This window comes from Orcinus orca, chromosome 16, assembly GCF_937001465.1.
Source record: "Orcinus orca chromosome 16, mOrcOrc1.1, whole genome shotgun sequence".
NCBI lineage: Eukaryota > Metazoa > Chordata > Mammalia > Artiodactyla > Delphinidae > Orcinus > Orcinus orca.
Window position 1 is genome coordinate 52375583 of NC_064574.1, and position 21900 is coordinate 52397482.

Consider the following 21900-nt stretch of genomic DNA (forward strand, 5'->3'; position numbering starts at 1 on the left):
AAAGCAGTAGGCTGTGAGTTCACGAATGTGATAAAAACAACTGTTTTCCTAGAGAACGGACTTGAGATTATGGGGAGGGGGAAGGGTGAGCTGTGACAGGGCGAGAGAGAGTCATGGGCATATACACACTAACAAACGTAGTAAGGTAGATAGCTAGTGGGAAGCAGCCGCATGGCACAGGGATATTGGCTCGGTGCTTTGTGACAGCCTGGAGGGGTGGGATAGGGAGGGTGGGAGGGAGGCAGACGCAAGAGGGAAGACATATGGGAACATATGTTTATGTATGACTGATTCACTTTGTTATAAAGCAGAAACTAACACACCATTGTAAAGAAATTATACCCCAATAAAGATGTTAAAAAAAAAAAAACAAAAAACTGTTTTGCTGGCTGACATACTGTCAATGACATCTACAGGCAATATTTCCAGAGTAGTTTTCCTGTGAGAGCTGCTTACCAGGTTGCTGCTTTGCCCAAAGGAGGCCATGTTGAAATTGAAGCAGTAGCTGTTCCAGGACATCTTGTGACAGCATCACTTTAAGTGGGCCCAGGATTATTTAGTCTGGAATTTTAAAAATGTTTTAAAATTAACATCTTAATTTTTACAATCTTTGTTGCAAAGTGTAAGGTTGACTGAAATATCTGAAATTATTATGGAAATACTATATAATAAGGGGAATTGAACATAAATTGAAGATTAATGATGAATCTAGTTATTGACATTACAAATTACGCTTACATAACACTCGTATTACTGGACGTGGGAAAAGAGACATGCATTACATAGTTACTCAGATAAATAAAAGTAAAGGGAAGTAACATACAGGAAAGATGAGTTACTATTCCTGAGAAATAATAAAGAGCACACCTAATTAAACCCGATTAGTTTAATGATGTGAAATATTTATTTTTCATGTCAGATATATGATCCTGCTTTTACTTGAGTAAAATTAAAGTATTTAAGTATTCAAACCTAGTAGAGCTAAAGGAGAAGAAACTGGACCAAAATTTTATATAGATAATATTTTTCTAATGGAAATTAAATAGCATGCAGATTTTAAAAAAGAATTTTATTTACTTATTTTTGAATAGGTAATATATTTTATGGTTCAAAAATTTTTTTAAATCATGAAACAATATAGAGTAAAATGACTTTTATTCTGTTTGCCATCAGCCCAGTTCCATTCCCAGTGATCACTATTCTTAATATCTTTCAGAGTTTCTTTAGGCATAATTAAGCAAATAGACTGTATATTCCTTTTCCTTCCTCTTACACAAATGGTGGCATACTGCACACCACCGTTTAGAATCTTGTCTTCATATAACAGTACATTTTGGAGAACTTTTCAAATACACATAGAGTTTCTTTATCCTCTCTTACACCTGAGTAGTATTGCTTGCAAGTTTATACCATAACTTATGTAATTTATACAGGTAGGCATTTAGATTGTTGGTAACTTTTGTTCTTAGAAGCAATGCTGTAACAAATAACCTATACACATCATTTTGTTTGTGAATATGTATATCCCTAGCATAAGTTCTTAGGATTGGAATTGCTGGGCCAAGGGACATATGCATTTGTAATTAATTTTGTTGTCATTTACCAAATTGCTCTCCATCAAGATTGTATCAGTCAACATACCCACTTGCAATATATGAGTAACTTGAAAGTTTGATTCTTAAAATGATTTGGTTATATCCCTATTGTTGGCAGTGACATTTTCAAATGACCTACATGGAATTTGGTTTAGATTTTACGTGGAATGGGTCTTAAACTTTTTTTTTTTATCTGAAAATAGGCCACTAAGGCACATATAAAACTCAATACTAAGAAGCTTTATCAAGCAGACGGGTATGCAGTGAAAGAACTATTGAAGATCACCTCTGTCCTTTATAATGCTATGAAGACCAAAGGTATGGAAGACTCTAAAATAGGAGAGGAAGATATCAGCAAATTCAAGTTTGACCTTGGCTCAAAGGTAAGGACAATGCAAGGCTTGTAGTGAGGGATGGAATGTTTATTTCTCAAACACTGAAATGGGCTATATCAATACAGCATCACTTCTTTCCTTACTCCTTGACTGAGGGCCATTTGTTAGTTTTGTGCTCATCAGCATTTGGATCAAAGCAGAAGGGACAATAAATTCAACTTTTTATTGAAAGCCTGCTGCTATCTGCCAGGCACTCTTCAAGCACTGGGGATACAGGCGTGAACAACAAGGACAGGAATCCTCTGTTCCCACGGCTCAGTTGGGGGAGCCAGACTGTAAACCGCAAAGCAGAAGGAGTGACAGGTCAGATGGGCTGCATGTGTGGAGGATAGTAAAGCAGGGAAGGGGCTGGGGTGCCGGGGGAGGTGTCTTAAATAGAGGGCTAGGACAGCCTCAGGGATTGGGTGACGGTTTCAGCAGAGATCTGAAGGAGGGAAGGAGCAAACCATTCAGTGGAAAGGTGTGCTGTGTGTGTTTGAAGAAACACAAGGGGGCCATGTGATGAGAGCTGGGAGGGGAGGCAGCCTCAGGCCTGTGGTCCCTGGAAAGCCACTGTCAAGACTTTGACTCTGAGCTGGAAAATCGTTGAGTTTTGAACAAAGAAGTACATAATTTGAAACTTCATATTAAAAGGATCACTCTGGCTGCTGGATTGAGTCGGACTGAAGGGGGAAAAAAGGTGGAAGCCCAGAGACCTGTTAGAAAGCAGGAGGTGACAGCGCCTTTGAGCAGAGTGGCCGTCAGGTGCTCAGCTGAGCTTGGGGAGAGAGTGAGCTGCCAGGCGTCGGAGGACTCGATTAAAGCAACAAGCCAAACATGAAAGCTGTGTCTTTAATCACTAACTGCAGTGGTATAAGCAAGGGACTAAAGCCAGAGGAAGTGTCAACTCCCTGTTTCATAAGACTGCTTTGGCAGTTTTAATGCCCCCTGAGGTGTGGGAGAAGGTGTTTGCCCCACCTTCCCCAATAAGGAAGCCTCAGCAGAGGCACTGAAGAGGACCTGGACCCAAGGCCTCAGATAAAGAGACCTAGTAATGCAGGTCTTTATGAGAACATGACTGGCCAGAGGGCCTGGTTCCTTGACTGCAACTCTCTTCAGAGACCGCAGGGCACTGGTGTTAGAGCACAGCTTTCCCCAGGAGGCCTGCCAGGTAAAGCCTCCAGGATTGCCTGTGGTCAGGCCTGAAAACCCATACACAGGAGCCAGATCCTCACTGGGAGGAAGTGGTCAGAGGTTAGAGCATATTTTGAAGGTAGGTCTTATGGATTGGGTGTAGGTTGGAAGAAAGCAGACAGCACAAGGAAGGTCCTGAAGCAGCTCTCTGGTAGCGCTTCCGGGCTGGTGGATGTGTTCTGTGTCTCTGCCATGTGATATGGTAGTCGCTAGCCACGTGTTGCCAGCATAACCAAGGAACTGAGTTTTAAGTTTTATTAAATTTTGAATGGTTTAACATTGAAAATGGCCACACGTGACTAGTGGGCACGATATTAGATATCATGGCTCTAAAGTTTTGGGTGTGAGTTCCTGCAAGGACAAAGTTGCCGTCTACTGAAGTGGAGAAGAGTTTGGAAGGAGCAGATCTGGCAGGAAAGATGAGTTTGGTTTAGGACATGTTATGTTTGTGACGTCCACGAGGTGTCCAAGTGGAGATGTCAAACCTCAGCTCATGGCTTTAATCTTGGTATCAGAGCTGAAAGCTTGCGGGGAGTGTGTGTGGAAGGGAGGTCCGGGGTTGGGGGTGGTGTGCGGCTGGACTCTGCTGAACTTCAGTGCTGAGAAGTGGGGCGGATGAGAGGACTCCCAGAGAGGAAGCTGGGAACTCACTGCTGGTGAGGAAGCAGCTATTCGAGAGGAGTCCTGAGGACTGAGGAAATGGGAAGGAAGTCACCAGCTGTGAACGAAGAGTGAGAGTTGTCAGTGGTTTGAAAATGAAAGAGGGTGGGAATCTGTTGTTTTGGGGAGAGGGAGAGGGAGCTGAGCTGGGAAATGTTTGGGCTCTTTGGAAGTTTAGTGTATTCATGGAAGAGTGTGTGACGTGTAGATCCTAAGAAAGAAGCTGTGCCCAGGGCCAGATCATCATCATCTTCACAGCAGTGCCTTGTGGGAGCTTGTAAGGCCTTCATGCCGGTGAGCTCATTTGAGCTTACAGCAGCCCAGTGAAGTGCAGCCTGAAGGCAGAGAATGAGGGGACAGGGAGGGTTAAACATAGGGCATCAGGGTTCTGCGGTAGGCATGTGTCCCTCAGGTTGCCCCTCCTTTGCTCACCCCACCACTGCCAGGGTCCCTTATTATAGGAAGCGTGTCAACGTTCACAACCCCCACAGCTCCTTGTTGCAGAGTACATTTGACCTGACATTTGGGTTTTTCAGGTGGCCTGGAATTGGTCTAATTTGTACTTAGATCAGTGTTTCCTAAACTGATGTTTTGGGAACTCTCTTCTCCAGGATGTAAATATGTGTCTTGTGGAAAATGTGTTCTATAGTCAAGTAAGTCAAGTATCCTGACTGGAGGTGGGAACCTATATGAACAGATTGATTCTTTCTGAATGCCTAATAAAAACCTGTCACTGAAGTTTCTGTTTTTGATATTTTCCTTCCAGATTGCAGATTTGAAAGCAGCCAGGCAGCTTGCTTCTGAAATCACTTCCAAGGGAGCATCTCTGTACGACTTGCTGGGCAAGGAGGTGGAGTTGAGGGTAAGCAGTGTTCAGATAACTCGGTTACCTCCTTAGCTAAGCAGATTTCCAAGGTTTCTTTTCCAATTCTGTTTTTCTCTGTTCTTTTGATTTCATTAAACGGTACCTGATTAAATGAGCTACTGTGGGGGAAAGTAATATACGTGTGGTGTTTGCTGCTGTTTGTGCTTCTGGTGGGCTCTGGTCTGTTTCTAATACCTTTGACATCTAGTTCAGGAATGGCAAATATGTGCCTGTTGCTGAAACTTTCCTCCTTGTGCCCGTGGCAGACTTTATTGATCATGATGCTTTCCCCCGGTACACTCAGCCTTGGCATTCTTCCCAACAAAATGCTCTTCTGAGCCTGTGGTTCCCAAATCTTGTGGCCCAGTGGAATCACCTGGGGATCTTTACAAACTACTGATGTCTGGCTTCCATGCTGATGTCATTGGTATGAAATGTGACTTGGGCACTGGGAGTTTTAAGTCTCCTGGGTGGTTCTAACGTACAGCAGAGTTTGGGAACCAGTCATTAATCTAGGTAGTCACTACCAATCATTTGAAGTTGATGTTACAGTTGAAACTTATTTGCAGTCCTTATTCTAGCCCATGCCAGTCAAGGAGGGTGCTCTGTCCACTGTGTTTAAGGAGCTGTTGAAGAGTGGGTTCGTAAAACACCCTTGGAGCTCCTATAGAGCTTTTTAAATCATCCAGCATCCAGGTCATCCCCCATACCAGTGGATCAAAATGTTTGGGGGTGAGAGCCAGATTTTTAAAGATCTCCAGGTGATTCCAACGAGCAGCAGAGTTTTGGACCTACTGGCTGGAGAAGAAATGGAGTGCTGTTTAATTCTTACCTGGGAGGATTTATGGCATTTGAAGCATACATGCTCATATCTAATGTTTTTGAATTAAATGCACTTAGTTCATTCCATTCCCATCAGGTGTATCATCCATGACTGCTCTCTCACTGCCTTGCCTGTGTTCTGGCATTGCTGCTACAGTGTAATGGCATTTTTCATTTCTGCCCTAGGAACAGATTGGAAGCGGGGGACTTGGTGCTAGCTCACCATCCCTGCTCTTGATATATTGCCACCTGGTGAAGTGTAGTTGGCAGAACAAACCTGACATAATGTCTGACAGCTAATTTAGATAAGCAGTGAGGCAGCTCCCGGCTTTCCATGTTTTCTGTTTATAGTGCACATGTCTACACGTGTTCCTCACAGTCCCAGAGACAGGAGCTGGTCACTTGCTATTTGCCAGCAGAGCCCTGGCTTCATTGTGAGGCTCACCAGGATTTCCCTGGGGACTCTTTTAGTACTGTCCTGTAATGAATTGATGGAGCAATCAGAGGCCGAACTGTTGCCATGGAAGCCAAGGGACCCTGAATGTAGGACTTCTCATATTCTGTGTACAGTCATGATCTGAGGAAGATCCCCTATCCAATATATGTTTTTCATACACTCAACAAAATATTCATTGAGGACCAGCACCAACCACAGGCAAGGAAGGCACTGTGCTCTGTGTCCTTGAGTAAGTCACGGTCCCTGCCCTCAGTAGTTTTCCACTGTGGGGGAGGTAATGTACACTGTGGAATAAAGGAAGCACAAGACAGGATTTGATAAAGTGCTCCAGGAACCCCATAACTGCATCTGCAATGAAGTCCCATGTTTCGGAAATGTCCAATACTGATATGATAGGCACAGATGCCTCCCTTGATGGTTAGTGGTTAGTGCTGGGGCAGGGCCGAGCTGATTCTTCTCATCAGTTACAGTTGTCAGTAATGGGCAACTTAGAGGGATGTGATCACAAAGAAGATTGTACAGGCTGGCAGTGGGTTCAGACAGCAAGTTGAGCTGCACTTGGTTTGGGGTCACCTGAATGGAATGCAAGTAAAAGAAGCAAATTTTGGAGAAAAGATTCTGGATGGTGAGTTCAGGTTCCTATGGTGTTAGGGTACAGGGGGCCTGTGGCTGGAGAAGGGGACCTTGAGCACTGGAGAGAGGCCAGGCTGGCCAGAGGATTACAGAAGACAATTGGAAGAGGTGATGGCGGGAGTGCTTTTGCATCAGAGACCCACACAGTAATGAAGCTTTTGAGAACCAGTCCATAAGCCGTATCTAGACAGGGGAATTGGTCTTGAGAATTCGTCTTCTGAAAAAATAATTTCGCTTCATTGTTTCCAATAGGAACTGAGAACAGAAGCAATTGCCAGACCTCTGGAAATAAATGAGACTGAAAAAGTGATGAGAATTGCAATAAAAGATATTTTGGTAAGATTACTTCGCTTTTATTTAATGTTTTTATGCCTGGGACTGGAAAATAGTTCCTGGCTCTACAGGACAGAACAAGCCAGGCTTCATAACAAAGAAGGGACAGGTTAGTGGGGAGGTGAAAAATTTAGAGCACATTCTAGAATAGTTGGTGACTTACTGTTATTTTTCCCCTCATTACAAATATGAACAATTTCTCCTGTTGCTAAAATTTTGCCAGTTTTATTAATTTAATAATTCTCTTAAATTCTGCAGTAATTTTAGTAAATACTTTATGGACTCTTCATACTTGATTTAACCAGTTCCTCACTGCTGGGCGTTTAAATGATTTCCAGATTTTCTTAACTTTAAACAGCACTGTATAAATAGAATGATCATCATCCTTTACTACTTACCCATGATCAGTTGTTATTTGCTTATCTCACCTATATCATTCATTTGGAAAGCAGAAGGTGAGGGGGACTCAGACTACTTGGGTTTGAATCCCTCTGTGTGATTTTAGGCAGTTACTTAACTTCTTTGTGCCTCACTTTCCGCATCTATAAAATGGGAGGAATGGCAATGCCCACCACATAGGGTCCTTGTGAGCATTCATTATGACAGTGCGTGGCACATAGTAGGTATTCAGTCATTATTAGAGATTCATTTTATTCAGTAGACACAGACAGGGGGGCCTTACATAAATTAAGAATAGTTATAAAACAAGAATTTGCTTTGAGTTGTACAAAACTCTAAGATTGGTTTTTATAGTACTCTTATCATAAAACAGTAATACTCCCTGCGCAGCCCAGCACAGAGAGTCGGAGCCTCAGCAGGGTGAGACGTGCAGGGTAGCTGAGATGGGAGATGGTTACATACAGGCAGGTTGATCAAATAAGTAAATATATTAAAGATAATGGAAGCCAAGTTTCTCACTGTTGGAGAATGGAGTTACAGATATGAAAAGGGAGAAAATTAGATTGAACCCTGAAATAGGAGGTGTTGGCTAAATGCATGCATTTCAATATGTAGATAGATATAGGAATAAATTTTGTTGTGTGTATGTACGTGTAGCATATGTATGTAGTATATTTATGTACATACACATGCACACCCACATACACATTCATACACTCCTTAGCTCTGAGCATACCTAGCACCCAGATCTTGGCTTCTAAATGCCATTCTCCACTAAAATGAAGCAGGGCTCTTCAGGAGAGATGGCTGATTCCAAAGCTAGGATAAGAAAGTACAAGATCTTCTTGTGCCAGAAAGCAAGGAAGTGCTCAAAGAGTGTCAGAAGGACACAGAAGCCAGCTTCCCCTGGCCACACCAGGGACAGGATAAGCATCAAAATGAATGAATTATAGTAATGGATTATAGACCATTGAATGAAATGGGAGATCTTGAGTTCTCACTGATAAATGAATACATTGAAAACTGATGAAGAGCAGGTTTTTCACATAGTTTCAAAGTAGCTCCCTACAAAATACTTATTAATTACAGAGAGGAAAAGAGTAATGTCATAGGAGAAGCCTGACAGACACCCTCTTAATCCAGTGGTCAAAGGAATATCACCAGTGATGGAGCAAACCAGAATTATGCCCACCTGATGGGATGCAGGGTTCAGTGATATCTGTGCTATTCCTGCTAGGGGTGTGTAATCTGAAGCTAATCAGACAAAGGCAAATTGAGGGGCATTCTGTAAATTCCCTGGCCCCTACTCTTCAACAGTGAAAAGTTCATGTTCCTGTCATGAACATCCAGGAGAGGTTGAGGAGCCATTCCAGACTGAAGGAGGCTAAGGAGACCTGATGACTGAATGCCAGGGGTCACTCCCATCTGCTGTTAAGAACTTCATGGGGACAGTGGGTCTGAGGGTTGGGTGGGGGTGGTGCGTCAAGAGTTCATTTCCTGTCTTGATGATTGTGTTGTGGTTATTTAGGAGAAAGGCCTTATTTGCAGGAAATACACATTAAAATATTTAGAAGTGATGGAGCATCAGGTCAGCAGCTCATTCTCACCTAGGTTAGGAAAAAATGTTTTGTATTATACTTCAGCTGTTTGTAAGTTCCTGATTGTTTCTAAATTTAAAAAAAAACTAATGATAATACTTGTGTGCTTGTCAGTGTTCTGGCTGAATCAGGTTAGCATGACATGAATGTGCCTTTAGCACTAAGTCAGTATTAAAAATGGAACAACCAAATGAGGGCACAGTTCATTTCTTGGTGAACACCTCTTAAGATATCTTTTCGTTGCTGGAAAATATACATGATATTTGATAATTCTAAAAACAAAAGCGAAACAACAACATGGATACTTAAAAGGGGTTATGAAATATAGGCCATTTATTTCAGAAAGCTAGAGAAAATTTTTTGTGTTTATTACATTTGTCTTTTTTGAGGAACAGAACCTTTTTAAAAATTCTTTATTTTTGAGGTCAGATAGATTCACTAGGTTTTAATCTGACTTTGATTCAGAGAAATAGTTGCCATCAACCTGAGTTGTCTGTTCAGAAAGGAGCCCCACCGTGTCTTCCTCTGAGAGTGAACTCACATCTCTGCTGTGGTTTTTAAAGTACTTGCAGCAAATCAGTGGTTAGTGATATGATTAATCTTCATGAAAGCATCTTCGAAATGGTTAGTGTACTTAAACAAAAAAATTAAGCCATAAAGTGCTGATAAAACTGATTGCTTCCAAATATGCACTGTCTCTGAGAGTCGTGGAGCGTGTCTGGGCTCCTTAGCTGATTTCTTTGTGGACCGCATAGTGTTTCAGAGGCCTGCAGGTAAACAGTAAACCTTCATGGGGCTACACACGTGTAAAGTCCTGGAGGGGAGGACCCCACCTTGGCCATCTGGAACTTAACAGCAGAGTTGGATAGTCCCAGCCTGGGGGCACGGAGAGCAGTTCTACACTTGGCTGGTTGAGTTGCAGATGTCATTCCTAGGGCAGCAGATTGCAGCTCTGAGCCACAGGCCTTGACCTGGCCCGCTTCCCAGACAACACGAGTGTGAAGACAGTGCATTTACTCAGACTAGCCCTGCCTCAGATGAACTTGCTCTTATGGGAGGGAGGATGGGGAGGCCTGTGGTTTTCGCCAGAGATCTCTTTCCCTTCACGCTGCCCTCTTGCTCAGGGGCCTGTGCCACACTGCTGCCCAGGCTCCCTCCCCAAGGCTGGGTCACACCGGAGCCACCCAGGGAGCCACTTTCTCCTAATGGAGTGGTTTCTCTGTTTAGTTCAGTCTGCGGTTCAGCTGCCTGGGAAGGGGAGAGGAACCTTCTCTCAGTCCCAGCAGGCAGCGCATTAGAGCTGGGACCAGGCGGCATTTCTTTTTGTTCCCTTCTAAGTAAAGCTAAGATAAAGTTTGTGTGTGCATGTATTCTGTAAGTCAGTTATTTGTAGCTGGGGGGTAGCCTGAACTATGTAAATGAAGGCAAACCAACCCTTCAGAGTGAGGTGTAACCATCTAAACAAGTGAGGTGGCAGGAGGTTTTGGGTCCCTCTTTGGAAACACCTTCTCATGGAAAAAAAAAAGTAGATGATTCTTTCTAGGCCTATGTGATGTTCCTCCTGGAAATAGTTGGTTAAACGAGTGATGGCTTGGGGGAGGGTTTGCTCTGTTTGCTTCCCGTTGATTATGTTTAGTGAGGTGTTGCTGGGCTTGAGAGGTTGAGAAGTCCTGCTCTTCCAAGAGTCAGGTCGTGGTCCTTATTGGCACATTTGTCTCCTTCATTTCCTGTTAAATGTAGGTGCAGGTTCAGAAGACGAAAGACCTGCTCAATAATGTGGCCTCTGATGAAGCTAACCTAGAAGCCAAAATTGACAAGAGGAAATTAGAGCTGGAAAGAAATCGGAAGCGACTCCAGACTCTGCAGAGTGTCAGGTAGATATGAACACCTGAAGTGTGAGTAGAACGCTGTCTCTGCAAGTTAAAGCAGACTGAGGGAATATATCGTCAGTGGTATTAACCTTTCAAGCAGTGGGAAAAGCCCAGCATAAAGATGTCTCTGCTGCAGAATGTACGTGTGTTTTTAACAGGCACACTGCTAAACTCATTCTCTTTACTGCTTTCAATATGTCTGGAAAACTGCTTAGTTGTTGAACCTCCCTTCTAGCTTTTATAGCTTCTTGGAACACAAGTCAAAGTGAGTAAATCCAGATGGCGAAAGTTATACAAGGTCTGGCTCCTCAGATCTGTGACTTGCCATAAATTAGGTGGAAACAGAAACATACTCCCATTTCTTGGTTTGAGTAGATTTTACAGTTTCTAATTCCTCACTGGTAATTCATCCTTCCTCTGACTTTCCCTTTCAAGTGTGTGCCTCACATTTTCTTGGAGCCCACACTTGCCCCCACCGCACCTCTTTCTTGTGCCCTCCCTTTTTCTCTCACTTTGTACCCTCCTTCCTTTGCTTTGTTTCTGTGTTGCCCTTCCTCCGTTTTCATTCTCCCGTTATTTTTCTCTCTTTACTCCTTCTTTCTCCAGCTGCTGTATTCGCTCTGAATGTGTCTTGCTTTCTGGGGACACGTGCCTGGCCCACACTCTGGCTCCTGTCCTGAGATCTGCAGGAAGGCAGCACCTGGGGGCAGCAGACAGTAACCGAGGGAGCATCAAGGCTTCCTCTTTGCCAAGGGCAAGCCCACATCCCTTCTGCCTCTGGATCAGGGCCACCAGATAGATTTATCTCATTAAAAACTTCTGCCTTTCAAGCATAAATTCATTTTTGTTAAGCCTCAGATCTTTTGTTTTTTTAATTTATTTTTATTTTTTTTATACAGCAGGTTTGATTAGTCATCAGTTTTATACACATCAGTGTATACATGTCAATCCCAATTGCCCAATTCATCACACCACCATCCCCACCCCCCCGCGGCTTTAACCCCTTGGTGTCCATACGTTTGTCCTCTACATGTGTCTCAACTTCTGCCCTGCAAACCGGTTCATCTGTACCATTTTCCTAGATTCCACGTACATGCGTTAATATACGATATTTGTTTTTCTCTTTCTGACTTACTTCACTCTGTATGACAATCTCTAGATCCATCCACATCTCAACAAATGACTGAATTTTGTTCCTTTTTATGGCTGAATTCCATTGTCTATATGTACCACAACTTCTTTATCCATTCATCTCTTGATGGGCATTTAGGTTGCTTCCATGACCTGGCTATTGTAAATAGTGCTGCAATGAACATTGGGGTGCATGTGTCTTTTTGAATTATGGTTTCTCTGGGAATATGCCCAGTAGTGGGAGTACTGGATCATATGGTAATTCTATTTTTAGTTTTTTAAGGAACCTCCATACTGTTCTACATAGTGGCTGTATCAATTTACATTCCCACCAACAGTGCAAGAGGGCTCCCTTTTCTCCACACCCTCTCCAGCATTTCTTTGTAGATTTTCTGTTGATGCCCATTCTAACTGGTGTGAGGTGATACCTCATTGTAGTTTTGATTTGCATTTCTCTAATAATTAGTGATGTTGAGCAGCTTTTCATGTGCTTCTTGGCCATCTGTATGTCTTCTTTGGAGAAATGTCTATTTAGGTCTTCTGCCCATTTTTGGATTGTGTTATTTGTTTCTTTAATATTGAGCTGCATGAGCTGTTTATATATTTTGGAGATTAATCCTTTGTCTGTTGATTCATTTGCAAATATTTTCTTCCATATTGAGGGTTGTCTTTTCGTCTTGTTTATGGTTTACTTTGCTGTGGAAAACCTTTTAAGTTTCATTAGGTCCCATTTGTTTATTTTTGTTTTTATTTCCATTACTCTAGGAGGTGGATCAAAAAAGATCTTGCCGTGATTTATGTCAAAGAGTGTTCTTCCTATGTTTTCCTCTAAGAGTTTTATAGTCTCTGGTCTTACATTTAGGTCTCTAATCCTTTTTGAGTTTATTTTTGTGTATGGTGTTAGGGAGTGTTCTAATTTCATTCTTTTACATGTAGCTGTCCAGTTTTCCCAGCACCACTTATTGAAGAGACTGTCTTTTCTCCATTGTATATCCTTGCCTCCTTAGTCATAGATTAGTTGACCATAGGTGTGTGGGTTTATCTCTGGGCTTTCTGTCCAGTTCCATTGATCTATATTTCTGTTTTTGTGCCAGTACCATATTGTCTTGATTATTGTAGCTTTGTAGTATAGTCTGAAGTCAGGGCGTCTGATTCCTCCAGCTCCGTTTTTTTCCCTCAAGACTGCCTTGGCTATTCGGGGTCTTTTGTGTCTCCATTACAAATTTTAAGGTATTTTGTTCTAGTTCTGTTAAAAAAAAATGCCATTGGTAATTTGATAGGGATTGCATTGAATCTGTAGATTGCTTTGGGTAGTGTAGTCATTTTCACAATATTGATTTTTCCAATCCAAGAACATGGTATATCTCTCCATCTGTTGGTATCATCTTTAATTTCTTTCATCAGTGTCTTACAGTTTTCTGCATACAGGTGTTTCGTCTCCCTAGGTAGGTTTATTCCTAGGTATTTTATTCTTTTTGTTGCAGTGGTAAATGGGAGTGTTTCCTTAATTTCTCTTTCAGATTTTTCATCATTAGTGTATAGGAATGCAAAAGATTTCTGTGTATTAATTTTGTATCCTGCAACTTTACCAAATTCATTGATTAGCTCCAGTAGTTTTCTGGTAGCATCTTTAGGATTCTCTATGTATAGTATCATGTCATCTGGAAACAGTGACAGTTTTACTTCCTCTTTTCCAATTTGTATTCCTTTTATTTCTTTTTCTTCTCTGATTGCCGTGGCTAGGACTTCCAAAACTATGTTGAATAATAGTGGTGAGAGTGGACATCCTTGTCTTCTTGTTCCTGATCTTAGAGGAAATGCTTTCAGTTTTTTACTATTGAAATGATGTTTGCTGTGGGTTTGTTGTATATGGCCTTTATTATGTTGAGGTAGGTTCCCTCTATGTCCACTTTCTGGAGAGTTTTTATCATAAATGGGTGTTGAATTTTGTCAAAAGCTTTTTCTGCATCTATTGAGATGATCATATGGTTTTTCTTCTTCAGTTTGTTAATATGGTGTATCGCATTGATTGATTTGCATATATTGAAGAATCCTTGCATCCCTGGGATAAATCCCACTTGATCATGGGGTATGATCCTTTTAATGTGTTGTTGGATTCTGTTTGCTAGTATTTTGTTGAGGATTTTTGCATCTATATTCATGAGTGATATTGGTCTGTAATTTTCTCTTTTTGTAGTATCTTTGTCTGGTTTTGGTATCAGGGTGATGGTGGCCTCATAGAATGAGTTTGGGAGTGTTCCTTACTCTGCAATTTTTTGGAAGAGTTTGAGAAAGATGGGTGTTAGCTCTTCTCTAAATGTTTGATAGAATTCACCTGTGAAGCCATCTGGTCCTGGACTTTTGTTTGTTGGAAGATTTTTAATCACAGTTTCAATTTCGTTACTTGTGATTGGTCTGTTCATATTTTCTATTTCTTCCTGGTTCGGTCTTGGAAGGTTATACCTTTCTAAGAATTTGTCCATTTCTTCCAGGTTGTCCATTTTATTGACGTAGAGTTGCTTGTAGTAGTCTCTTAGGATGCTTTGTATTTCTGTGGTGTCTGTTGTAACTTCTCCTTTTTCATATCTAATTTTATTGATTTGAGTCCTCTCCCTGTTTTTCTTGATGAGTCTGGCTAATCATTTATCAATTTTGTTTATCGTCTCAAAGGACCAGCTTTTAGTTTTATTGATCTTTGCTATTGTTTTCTTTCTTTCTATTTCATTTATTTCTGCTCTGATCTTTATGATTTCTTTCCTTCTGCTAACTTTGGGTTTTGTTCTTCTTTCTCTAGTTCCTTTAGGTGTAAGGTTAGATTGTTTATTTGAGATGTTTGCTGTTTCTTGAGGTAAGGTGTATAGCTATAAACTTCCCTCTTAGAACTGCTTATGCTGCATCCCATAGGTTTTGAATTGTCGTGTTTTCATTGTCCTTTGTCTCTAGGTATTTTTGGATTTCCTCTTTGATTTCTTCCGTGATCTCTTGGTTATTTAGTAATGTATTGTTTAGCCTCCATGTGTTTGCGCTTTTTACGTTTTCTTCCCTGTAGTTCATTTCTTTTTTTTTTTTATAGCTGTTCTAAGGTTTTTTTTTTTTTAATAATTTATTTTTGGCTATGTTGGGTCTTCGTTTCTGTGCGAGGGCTTTCTCTAGTCGTGGCAAGCGGGGGCCACTCTTCATCGTGGTGCGTGGGCCTCTCACTATCACGGCCTCTCTTGTTGTGGAGCACACGCTCCAGATGTGCAGTCTCAGTAGTTGTGGCTCATGGACCCAGTTGCTCCACGGCATGTGGGATCTTCCCAGACCAGGGCTCGAACCCGTGTCCCCTGCATTGGCAGGCAGACTCAACCACTGTACCACCAGGGAAGCCCCCTGTAATTCATTTCTAATCTCAGAGCGTTGTGGTCAGAAAAGATGCTTGATATTATTTTAGTTTTCTTAAATTTACTGAGGTTTGATCTGTGACCCAAGATGTGATCTATCCTGGAGAATGTTCCGTGCGCACTTGAGAAGAAAGTGTAATCTGCTGTTTTTGGATGGAATGTCCTATAAATATCAATTAAATCTGTTTGGTCTATTGTGTCATTTAAAGCTTCTGTTTCCTTATGTATTTTCATTTTGGATGATCTGTCCATTGGTGTGAAGTGTTAAAGTCCCCCACTATAATTGTGGTACTGTTAATTTCGTCTTTTATAGCTGTTAGCAGTTGCCTTATGTATTGAGGTGCTCCTATGTTATGTGCATATATAATTATAATTGTTATATCTTCTTCTTGGATTGATCCCTTGATCATTATGTAGTGTCCTTCCTAGTCTCTTGTAACATTCTTTATTTTAAAGTCTATTTTATCTGATATGAGTATTGCTACTCCACCTTTCTTTTGATATCCATTTGCATAGAATATCTTTTTCATCCCCTCACTTTCAATGTGTATGTGTCCCTAGGTCTGAAGTGGGTCTCTTGTAGACAGCTTATATGTGGGTCTTGTTTTTGTATCCATTCAGCAAGCCTGTGTCTTTTGGTTGGAGCATTTAATCCATTCACTTTTAAGGTAATTATTGATATGTATGTTCCTATGGCCATTTTCTTAGTTCTTTTGTGTTTGTTTTAGTAGGTCCTCTTCTTCTCTTGTGTTTCCCACTTAGAGAAGTTTCTTTAGCGTTTGTTGTAGAGCTGGTTTGGTGGTGCTGAATTCTCTTAGCTTTTGGTTGTCTGTAAAGCTTTTGATTTCTCCATCAAATCTGAATGAGATCCTTGCCGGGTAGAGTAATCTTGGTCGTAGGTTCTTCCCTTTCATCACTTTAAATATGTCATGCCACTCCCTTCTGGCTTGTAGAGTTTCTGCTGAGAAATCAGCTGTTAACCTTATGGGAGTTTTCTTGTATGTTATTTGTCTTTTTTCCCTTGCTGCTTTCAATAATTTTTCTTTGTCTTTAATTTTTGCCAATTTGATTACTGTGTGTCTCAGCGTGTTTCTCCTTAGGTTTGTCCTGTTTGGGACTCACTGTGCTTCCTGGACTTGGATGGCTATTTCCTTTCCCATGTTAGGGAAGTTTTCGACTATAATCTCTTTAAATATTTCCTCTGGTCCTTTCTCTCTCTCTTCTCTTTCTGGGACCCCTATAATGCAAATGTTGTTGTGTTTAATGTTGTCGCAGAGGTCTCTTAGGCTGTCTTCATTTCTTTTCATTCTTTTTTCTTTATTTTGTTCCGCAGCAGTGAATTCCACTATTCTGTTTTCCAGGTCACTTATCCGTTCTTCTGCCTCAGTTATTCTGCTATTGATTCCTTCTAGTGTAGTTTTCATTTCAGTTATTGTATTGTTCATCTCTGTTTGTTTGTTGTTTAATTCTTCTAGGTCTTTGATAAACATTTCTTGCATCTTCTCGATCTTTGCCTCCATTCTTTTTCCGAGGTCCTGGATCATCTTCACTATCATTCTGAATTCTTTTTCTGGAAGGTTGCTTATCTCCACTTCATTTAGTTGTTTTTCTGGGGTTTTGTCTTGTTCCTTCATCTGGTACATAGCCCTCTGCCTTTTCATCTTGCCTGTCTTTCTGTGAATGTGATTTTTGTTCCACAAGCCTCAGATCTTTTTAATAGAAAAATTTCTCTGTTTTCCTCTAGTCCAAAAGATTATAAATTATTTTCTAGTTTGTCTGTTTATGTTTTTATTTTTAAAATTTTTGGGGCTGTGCCGTGCGGCCTGCGGGATCTTAGTTCCCCGACCCGGGATCAAACCCGTGCCCCCTGCATTGGGAACTCGGAGTCTTAACCACTGGACTGCCAAGGAAGTCCCTATCTGTTTATATTTTTAAAAGAACAAAGTTTTACCTTTAAGATCTATAATAAGAGAAAAAAATTCAACAAACCAATTGAAACAGGTTTTTATGCTGTGGTTTTATTTTTAAGTTTTATATTGTTTAAAAACTTAGCTTTAATTTGTAGCAACCTATATTTCTCTTTTTAGGGGACTGATTAAATTTTGGAACATTCAGACAGAATATTATACCCAGCTAAGATAATGCATGTATTTAATTTATTGATTTTTAGAGATGTGTATGATGTATGATTATTCTTTAACTCTGTATTGAAATATGTGCCATATTGAGTGAGGAAAAAAGACCTCAGACCTTCATTTGAGATAATATACTTAATGTTTGTTAAAAAGAAATACATTTCTGTATGTATCTATGCATAGAAAAGTCTGGAAGGATGTATGTCAAATATTAAGTGCTAATACCTAGTGATGGGATTATGAGTAATTTTAATTTTATTCTTAATACTTTCAGGATTATTTCTAGTTTTTACAAAGAGCATGTCTTAATTTTTGATTAAAAGTATCTTCATTTTGTGGGGAGGGAAGAGAAAAGGGGAAATTAGCTTTAGTTACAAGAATGAAGAACCTTCTCTAATTAAAGGCTTTCCAAAGAAAACCAGGACGGAATCTGGAGCTCTGAATATCAATTTCAAACTACTGTATTTTTGTATATTGATTAATCTTTCAGTTTTTATTTCATTTTTTTCTAGGCCAGCCTTTATGGATGAATATGAGAAGACTGAGGACGAATTGCAAAAGCAGTATGACATTTATCTAGAGAAATTTCGAAATCTGGCTTATCTGGAACAGCAACTCGAGGATCATCACAGGATGGAGCAAGAGAGGTTTGAGGTGAGTGCTTAGTCCTTCTGTATGACCATTTGTTCTGGTGTGTTACTTTGTACTTGTTGACATGCCAGTTTGTAAATATCACTGTGAAAAAAATATCTGGTGAATGTTTTTTCTCCCTGACCAGACTAAGGATTGCTCATGTGATTCTTCTGTTTTTCTGGTTGTGTAGCCTGGGCTCCGAGGTTGTCAAATCTTTGGTAGTAGGTTATCACCAGAGTTTGGTCAGTTAGGACTACAGACAGGGTGGGGACATGACCTGTGCAGTTGGCTACAGCTGCAAGCTTAGAAGGACCTGGGCTTGCTTTAATCCTCTGCTGTCACCGTTTTGAAATTCTTAGTAATTTTTTTTTTTTCTTAGTAATTTTTAACTGCATTTTATTTTGCACTGAGTCCCACAAATTATGTAACATGTCTTGTGTACAGATCTTGCTTGGTCAGCTCACTTAAAGATTTTCAAGCTCTGGTTTATTGAATCACCCAGAGTAGCTTTTCAGAAACTGCTTTATAAAGAAGAATTGTAGCTTATCGATTATTGTGGGAAATATGTATGACCTATAAACTGACCAGCTGTCTTTCAGGTTCCTTTCATCCCAATGCGTAAGGCCATTTAGGAAAGAGTATTTCAGATCCCAGCATCAGTTGATAAGTATGGAATCAGAGCAAAGGAAGTTGGACAAAGTTGCTGTCATTTTGAATTGCCCTTATCCCCTAGGGATATTTCTGCTTAACCCTAAAATAGGCATTTGGAATCTATTTTCACATTGAAACTGGTCTCCAGTCTCCCTTTCTCATGCTGTCCTTGACAGCTTTTGGTATAAAGGTTATCCTAGCCTTATTACAAACCTGGACATTTGAATTAGGTGATGCTACTTTGTTGCCAAGAGGGCTGGCTGTAACTGACACCTTCATCTGGACATGTTTATCTGGACGAGGAACCTGTTGCCACTCTTGCTGTAAGGCAGAGGCAGGTCATGGAGGAATGGAGGGTCCAGGACAGGCACGTTTTGAGGGCAATGAAAAGACCCTGGAGTTCTGGACATTTTAAACATTGGGTGTCTGGGAAAGAGCAGTAAAGAGACAGTGAAAATAAGCTGATCATTTTGTACTATTGTCTGGGCCACCCCTGGGCTCAGAGAACGTACCAAAGAACGTGCCTCAGGATGCGAGTGGGTGGCCCAGGTTACTTCTGAGGGGCGCCTTCCTGCCCACCCTCCCTTCAGCAAGTACCTACCCTCTTTTTCTTCTGTGCTCACAGCTACTCCCCATGCTTCTAATACCTGGTCCCTCAAAATATCTCATGCATGAAACAGTGCTTCCTTTTTAACATTTAGAACAACAGCACATTTTTAAAAGCCAATTTCCTCTCCCATTCTCTCTTTTTCTAACTTTTTTTTTTCGGCCGCACCGCATGGCATGCGGGATCTTAGTTCCCCAATCAGAGATGGAACCTGCGCCCTCTGCAGTGGAAGTGCGGAGTCTTAACCACTGAACCACCACAAGGAAGTCCCTCCCATTCTCTTTTTTGACAATAATCAGGGCCACATTTTGTAACCTAACTCAAGTATTAGCTTTTTTTTATACCCTAGGAATTAAAACTAGTATTTCTTTCTTTCTTTTCCTATCTGATCACTCCTACCATTTAGCCCCTTTCAGGGTTAGAATTGTGCAGGGCAGGAAAATGATAAAATTCGTGCTTTATTTTAAGAGCAAGAGGCCCCGTAGTTGATGCATCTGTTCCTGTGTCCACATCCCACACAGGCACATGTGACGGGCATCTTGTTGTGTTGTCAATTTTCTTCAGAGGCAGTGAGGTGTAGTGGGAGGAGCCTGGCTTTGGGGATCAGTGAGGCCCATTTTGGGCCAGTGGTGTCAGTTCTGGGAGCCCCCCTTTTCATCGGGCTGCCAGAGTGATGACGGAGAGGGGGTGTTGAGTTTCTCATGCAGCGTTAGTTCTCTTCCCCTTCCTGTAGTTTAGTCTTTTTTGCTTCTATATCACAAATTTAGCAGTACTTACATGGTAAAGAATAATAAAACAGTCCAGAAAGTGTCATTTCTTCTGGATCTTGTTTTTCCTGCTCCATAGGAAGCTGAAAACACTCTCCGTCTGATGCAGAACAAGCTAAAGGAGGAAGAAAAGCGACTGCTCAAGAGCAGAAGTAAGCCCACACTTTTTAAATGGACGTACTTACTCTGGACTAGAGTTTTTAGCCTCAGAAAATTTACACGCATATTTTATTTATTTTCAAAAGGCAATTTTCTCACAACTTTTATATCAGGTACCATTTTAATTCACTTAGGAGCTCAAGAGAATGTTTTAAATTACATAGCATTTAAAGTACATTTGGTTTTCGTGCCAACTGAAATACTGTTTTCCCCTGTTTAAATGATACAATTAGTTTGAGTTGCATATAATTATACAAGAAAATTTGCTCTTAGAGGTCTTGTAGGATTCCTTATTTTAGGGCAAACTGAGGGAAAGCAAGTATTGTGATGCAGTACAAGTGTACTTATTTGAAGGTAGTCCCCCCACTTCACACACGCCTGTCATATGTCCCCCGGTAATCCAAAGTCGTTCATCTAGGCTCTCACCTGTAGAGAAATGGGAGTTACCTACTTGTGAGACCTAGATTCTGGGAAGAAATGTTCCCCATGACTGGGTAGCACACTTCATCCATGAACTTCACCAAGGTGTCAAGTCAGCCTTGGGAGCAGTAGCAGCACATGATCTTCATGTGGAATTGATGGCTTTGTCTCACAGAGTTACTTCTCTTGCTTGTTTCTCTTTTCTTGTGATGGTTTTTTCTCTCATGCTTGCAGGAAGTGTACCTGTCCCAGCAGGTGTGCTCTCTCTCTGTGTTTTCCCTTTGTATCTCTTGCCTGTCATACTTGTTCTATGCCTCTCTCTCCTGAATGTCAGGAAACTCTGGAAGAAGAGTAGGGACTGCTGTGAAATTCTCTAGGGGCAAGTTTAGAAAATTCCAAGGGCCTCTCTAGCAAAAGCAGCCCCTCACCTTTATGGTTCCAGGTTGGCCAGGAGTGCCTGAAGCAGCCCTAAATGATAAGCCTGCATGGAGTTTATCCTCTTCCGAGAGGCCCAGCACAGGTAAGAGCCCGGTTGGTTGGCTGCATCCTGCTCTGCCCTGGACCAGCACATTAAGACCTTTCTCAGTGATCTTGCTTTATTCTTCTGAACTCCTACTTTAATTTTGTGATCCATAGGTTTGGGATCTCATGAAGGACAGAGATTCTCATGAGTATGTGTGATTTAGTTTTTTTGGAAAAATAAGTTCCGGTTTAAACCAACTTAATGAAGGAAAGCGCTTAATTTAGTAATTTTTGAGCAAAGAAGTTAGGAAAATATTTACAAAGGACCATTCTCAGTTCTATTTATCCTAAGCTTCTTAAGATGCCCTGTGCTTCTTTGCTTTTCTGCACATGTGGGAACATTGCCCAGAGTATTGGGATATAAAGGAGGAGAGATATAAAGGAAGACCTTCTGAACTTTTCTCCCATCTGTGAAAGACTCCTCTGAACAGAAAAATCTAATAGTACATAGATGTGAATCGGGGCAAGAATTAGCAAAATCCAAAAGCTGGAAGAGAGCATCTTGTTCAGGCCACTCTGCAGGTAGCTGATTCAACCCAGCAAAGCATTATTGAGTATCTATTCTGGGTGCTAAGGACATACCAGTGGACAGCAGACAGGGATCCTTGCCTTAAACGATTTGATGTGCTAATGACATGCTGGGGGACAAACAATAAGCAAGCTGTTTGTGGAAGGTGAAAAATGCCATGGG

The 21900-nt window shown here is 41.1% G+C and overlaps 1 protein-coding gene across 7 annotated transcripts in view; it reads left to right on the plus strand.

Annotated features, from left to right (window-relative positions):
• CLUAP1 (clusterin associated protein 1) overlaps positions 1–21900 on the plus strand; it is a 43277-nt gene that overhangs the window by 4726 nt on the left and 16651 nt on the right. For 5 of the 7 annotated variants that reach the window (XM_049699017.1, XM_033428953.2, XM_033428955.2 and 2 more), the window contains 7 exons: positions 1799–1978; positions 4590–4685; positions 6853–6936; positions 10671–10804; positions 17963–18104; positions 20188–20260; positions 21130–21207. In XM_049699017.1, the coding sequence (XP_049554974.1) occupies positions 1799–1978; positions 4590–4685; positions 6853–6936; positions 10671–10804; positions 17963–18104; positions 20188–20260; positions 21130–21207 (787 nt within the window). The remainder of the gene's footprint in view (positions 1–1798; positions 1979–4589; positions 4686–6852; positions 6937–10670; positions 10805–17962; positions 18105–20187; positions 20261–21129; positions 21208–21900) is intronic. The other 2 variants (XM_004270243.4, XM_004270244.3) reach the window with 1 other exon arrangement.